Source organism: Austrofundulus limnaeus, unplaced genomic scaffold, assembly GCF_001266775.1.
Source record: "Austrofundulus limnaeus strain Quisiro unplaced genomic scaffold, Austrofundulus_limnaeus-1.0 Scaffold244, whole genome shotgun sequence".
In the NCBI taxonomy this organism is placed as follows: domain Eukaryota; kingdom Metazoa; phylum Chordata; class Actinopteri; order Cyprinodontiformes; family Rivulidae; genus Austrofundulus; species Austrofundulus limnaeus.
In genome coordinates, this window is record NW_013952646.1 from 641,871 (window position 1) to 647,863 (window position 5,993).

The 5,993-nt window shown below is 38.8% G+C and overlaps 1 protein-coding gene across 1 annotated transcript in view; it reads right to left on the minus strand.

Annotated features, from left to right (window-relative positions):
• The window catches only part of tll1 (tolloid-like 1), a gene marked incomplete in the record, with an annotated part of 57,723 nt that overhangs the window by 29,433 nt on the left and 22,297 nt on the right, over positions 1–5,993 (minus strand). The window contains 6 exon segments of the mRNA XM_014020209.1: positions 72–196; positions 1,265–1,370; positions 1,837–2,015; positions 4,658–4,775; positions 4,882–5,046; positions 5,813–5,890. Coding sequence (XP_013875663.1) covers positions 72–196; positions 1,265–1,370; positions 1,837–2,015; positions 4,658–4,775; positions 4,882–5,046; positions 5,813–5,890 — 771 coding nt within the window.

Here is a 5,993-nt window from a genome sequence, read left to right on the forward strand (position 1 = left end):
CACACACACACACACACACACACACACACACACACACACACACACACACAAGCAGAGTAAATTAACAGTACCTGGACATCTATAGAGCTTCCTTGCCTGTGCAATGTCTCCTTTGCTGAGTCTGGTCCGCTGGCCAATGGCAGGCCTGACYCCATTCTCATCTCTGGATGGAAGGATGGTATCGAGGAACATCCCACTTTAAACAACAAACAATAAATGTGTCATCAGAGCAGTGTAACACAACTTGTTCTGAACTAAACATTGGAAATGTTAACAAGTACTTGTTTTTTTACTAAAATGTGTGTATAAAATACAAACAAAAAAAGTGATCTTGTCAAGTAAATACCATCTATTTTTAGTTACAAACCATTTYGTTAATGTTGTAAAGCAGGTTAATCATTTTAAAGAGTTATTTGATCACTATGCAAAAACTTTAAAATGACAACATGTTGTTGGGAAGCAATAAGCAGAATAAATATAGTCCGGCAAATTAAGATGATGTAAAAATCCCTGAAAATATCAACTTTTTAAAAAAATGAAGGTATTATTGGAGCAGAACTTTAACTTAAAGCCAAAGGAAGTAAATGCTACCTTGAAGTTAAAACAAACAAAAGGCAAATGGAGCAAAATACCATAGCAAATGGTGAGCTAAAAACTAAATGTAGGAAATCACTGGCTAAATGCAGCAGTATGTTATAACAGATTAAAATAACAAAAAGTAGCTAAAAGGCTAAATTAGCAAATGTATCAGCTATAAGCATTAAAAGGCTAAATTAATTCTAAAGAGAACAAAAAGGCTAGATAAAAGCTAAAAATTGTAAAAYAGTAGGCAAAAAACAACAAAATCAGAGCTAAAGCAGAGTAAAGTATAAAGTATACAAAGAGTTTGAATGTAAAAATGTACAAAAATATGCTAAATCAACATTTCCACAACAAACCTATAGTTACATTCATAAATAGGGTTGAGTAGTGTTGATGCACAGATCAACAAAAACAAAACTACAATAAATGCACTTGATGTTAAAAAAACATAAAATCATTTCCACAATAGTTTTTAATTTCAATGATAAAATGGGCAGCAGAATCCTGTGATGCTCTGACATCAGATTCACTCAAAATAAATAAAACATAAATCCCCCTAACTACATAAAAACCCATCAGCTTTACTGTTAACGATGCCAGCTTTGCTGTTCAGAAATATCAGTCTAAACAAGTCGTGTTCTTTTAAATYCAAAACATGTCAACAGACAAGATGCTCTCTCACCGTGAGAAGGTGTTCCTGGCGTAGTGCATAATGCTGTCAAAATCATACGGCTCCCCGAGGGAGTTCACTTCTCCTGGCTCCATCTTCAGGAAGTTGTATTCCTGACCTGAACGCCACATAAAACCTCAGATTTAGCATCGTTTCTGCAGATTGCAACAATTTGATGTGTTTCCAGAACTGCACACTTGCGCTTTTTACAATTTCAGCAAACAAAAATAACTAACCCTGTCCATGCATAGATTTAGGGGCACGTATCAAAAAGGTAAATGTCGAATGGAGCACGTTGTTATGTTCTAAATAAAACTTCTGCTTRTCCCTCATATGCTGCAGGTTAATTTAATGTAACACCTGTCAAGCTGGGTGGTGCTGCAGAGAGTTACTTTTAAGGAAAAGTGGCAGTTGACAATAAAAAAACAGTRAAGCTGACTTCACAGTCATTAAAAGACCAATTCACACTCAATGAAACCGAAAAACGAGTGAGAATTCAAGCACACAGTCTGTGAACGCCGGGYAGAAAACAGCCCGAGTGATTCTAGCTGTGACCCAGGTGGCTCCTRGGTAATGAGTCTCACCTGGCTGGATGTTATCCCGGATTATGGTGACATGATCRTCACGGTCAGGCCGTGTGTGTTCGTGCCAGAAGCCAATGACGTGGCCCAGTTCATGAACCACGATGCCAAACTTGTCACAGTTCTTTCCTATGGAGATAGCCTGAGGTCCATTGCCACGACGCCCCACATACGAACAGCACCTAAAAAGGATTAATAGGAAGTTCATAGCAGTGAGATAAGCAAAGGATATTTACTACAGATTAGGCAGTGTGTGTGTGTGTGTGTGTGTTCAACAATGAACAGACACACACTCACACACAGTCTTTCCAGGATTTCCTGCACTATGCTGCTACATCCACTAGGACAACAGGGAGAGTATTTATTTACATCAATGCTGTGATATTCCTGCACTTTTATAACATAATATAAAAAAGCTGTGACCATTCTTTTTTTTACTGAACACACACAAGTGTATTGTCTTTCCAGGTTATCGGAGACTTTGGTGCCAGACTAACAAATCTGATTAAAGTTATCCAATGAGCTGATTGCACTGTAMGGATCAGGAGCCAGCAATGTACTTTTCCCGCACACGTCAGTGACTTCTCATGTACAAACTACAGAAACAAACACACATACTGTATAATACTGCATAACTTTCTCTTGTTTTCAACTTAAACACAATTTTGCACAAATAGGATATTTCTACACTGCGTAATCTCAAATGCAGCCAGTCACAGTGGACAAACAACAACTTGCACCAATGGATCACATGAATATCTTCAATAACCCTAAATACCTCAAAGTATTGCTGTTAATTTCTAAGAGCATGATTACTGACGCAGTCACTGCTGGATATGGACACCAGTGACCCTGAAAGGAAGAAGCGGGTATAGAGGATGGATGGATGGATGGATGGATGGATGGATGGATGGATGGATGGATGGATGGATGGATGGATGGATGGATGGATGGATGGATGGATACTGATGGAGCTAGTTGCAGCACTTAAGATTGTAGATGTTTTCCGCTGGCAGCAGCCCACTTTGGTTTTGCCCAAAAGGCTGACACTGCTGGAGGACAAACTGACCACATTTCCTCACTCCGCTGCTGTCTTCAGTCACTTTCCTATGTTTGTTTTTGCAATTATTTTCTATTAACAACATAATGTGTTTTTTTGTCACTCTTCCAGAAGAAAATACAGTGGACCAGTCATTCTGTGTTTGTGTTTTTCTGACTCTTTCCTGTCCCCTCAAACTCAGCCGGTCGAGGCAGATGGTCGCCCGTCCTAAACCTGGTTCTGCTGGAGCTTTCTTCCTGTTAAAAGGGAGTTTTTCCTTCCACTGTTGCCAATGTGCTGCTCAAGATGGGAGACTGCTACGAAGTGGTGCAGCACAATCTGCTTTTTCCTTATATTGATTGTTTTTTGTACAGTACCCTGTTTGTTGCAGCTTGGCACTTTATAAATAAACTGAATTGAATTGAATCAGTCAGGTAACAATTAAACTCAATGTAAGAAATAAAGTTTTCATAACTTTTTGAACAAAACTTATCTTCACTGTTACTTTAATGTCAGCCTGCTTGTCATTAGGTCTTTCYAAGAAGGGAGCATGAGCAAGTTAAAAGCCATAGAAATGCTTTGGAGGAAATATGGGAGAACTAAAGAGAAAACAAGAAGATTAGCCTTTAGTTGTATTTTTATTGTTGTTTTAAAAGTCTCAAAAGCCAAAAAATAAAATAAWTTTAAAAACAGCTTGATGCAGAGCTACACTGTTGCTCTCTTTTCTGCAGAAATGGGTCAAAAGCGCGATGGAGAATAAATAAGTTGCATACAATACAAGTCAGAAACTACAATAATGCCTCATGCGATCTGTTAGTCCTTGGAGAAATTGCTGAGGATGACTCTCAGTTACTACCACAAACTGACTGAGTCATAACTGTTYGGGTAAACCCCTGTTTAGACCGGTCTGTAGATCACTACACTTAGGTAGCTTGTTCACTGTAGCACAGTCTGTTCCAGGACCMACACTCTTTGTGATAAATGTGTTTGATTTGATTTGATTTATTGATTTAACAGGAAAATATTACTAAAAATCAAGCCTGACTCAGCATAATTGCTGTTTTACAGCAGGTTCCTGTTCTGCAGCACATAAAACACAGCTGCAGATACTAAACGTGTACTGAGTGCGTGCTGCAGTGATTCAGTGTTTTCCACTTCAAATAGTGATTTCTTCCTGATGAATGCCTCTAACTGATTTGAGTTTTTATACATCCGTTTATGTCCTTAGAAATTCACAAAAACTGTAATTATTAAAATTCTAATGATTTAGAATCCGAACCTGGGGTAGAAAAGTGTTTTCCTTCCAAAATAATCTTGACTATATTTTCACCACAACCCTACAACTTCAGCTCCTWGTACAGTACATAACTGGATATCCTTTTTTTTTTTAAATCAACCATCTGCGCAGCCTTGGCTTAAAGCAATAAACTTAAATGTCCTGATCTCAGTCCTCTAAAGTTTTACGACTCAGCTCGACCAGCAAGTGAAGTGTCACCGCTGTACAAATACACTTTGACCCCACCGTGCTGCCACTCGACAGAACAATGCTCTTCTGCAGAGTGCGAACAAAAGACCTGCACGAACATACAAACACTTAAAGCGAGCGGCGTGATTGGTGGGACGGGGAAACAGGAGCAGGACAGGAAGGAAAGCAAAGCCATTGTTGAGTGGCCATATCGTCTCTCACTGTGACAAGGTCACTGGTGAATTCTAGGCACACACACACACAAACACACACATATTCAAACACAATCCAAGATATACAAAGAAATCTTCCACGCTCACCCGCAGGGCCTGTAGGTGAAGACAATGTAGCTTTCTTCGTCCGTCTTTTCGATGAAAGTTACRCATGTTTGTTTCTCCCAGTGACGCATGGCCTGTTTGAACATGGCCCTCTGACTACCTGAAACACACACACATATTTCTTCCATCCTACCTTCACACAGTCACACTTAGCATACATTTGACTGCAGAATGGTGGGGGGAAGCCGTCCTGTGGAGCTGCTTACCAGTGAAGTTTCCTCCRATGACGTAGGGAATGACTCCCCCGGGCCAGATTCGTTCAAAGCGGGATGTAGCTGCTCGAGGAACACGACTCTTCATGGCCTTACCAGCTTTCCCAGTTTGGCTCTTTGAAGTGGTCGCTCCTTTGCTTTCATTTTTGGGGACAAGGTCTAATATAATGAGAGAAAAAAACACCCAAATAGTCACATATTAAGTAAAATCAGATAAAGATAATAAATAAGTGCATCCTCACAAGGTGGTTTAGTGAGATATAGGSAGGTATAGTGCATTGTTTGATTTGTAATGTGTTAACTTTGTCAAAATATGATGAATAATTATCTTATCTATGGGTCCCTTTGAAGGATATGTTCAAAATATAACTCYAAAGAATGTTTTGAARCACTTTTCAAAATTGACAAATRAGAGGATTTTGAGCAGAAAAGCCATTCATTTTTGTTAATACTAGCTGGGAAACCCCAAAATCCAAATAGGTTTGTGGTTTTCCTCCTTCTAACGACTTCATGAAATCTTCATTAACATACACGAAAAAGGATTCAGACCAATTTCTAAATGGTATTCCCAGTTAACAAGACAAATCAAGCCACATCTCTGGAACTGTTCATAACGGGATGACCTAGATATCAAAATGTAGCTTAAAAAGCAAAGAATCTGAAAATGTGCTTAGTTTAGCGTGACCAAAAATGACCTGATTTGATGTGAAGGGTCACAAATACATATTGTTGGATAAGGTTATTTTTTTATTACATTTGATCTTTTATAGGAACCAAAATCCTGCTTAAAAAGATAAACATCAGCATCACAGAAGATAAAGTCTACAGTAATAAATTAGTTTGATAATTATTATAAAAGCAATGAGCATGGAAATGTTGTATAAAGCAAAAAAACCAAACAAGGTCTAAGTTTTAGATTGCTTACCAAAACCAAATCTGCGTATTCTTTCTAGCAGAAGGTCCAACGATCCTCTCTTCACTGTTTCATGTTCTCCCATACCACCTAGAACAAAAAGCGACCAGAGTCATCCAAAACAGGGGGGAAATGTCATTTTTTTAAGTGCGAGGGCTGGGGTACACCCTGGACAGGTTGCAAGCCCATCACA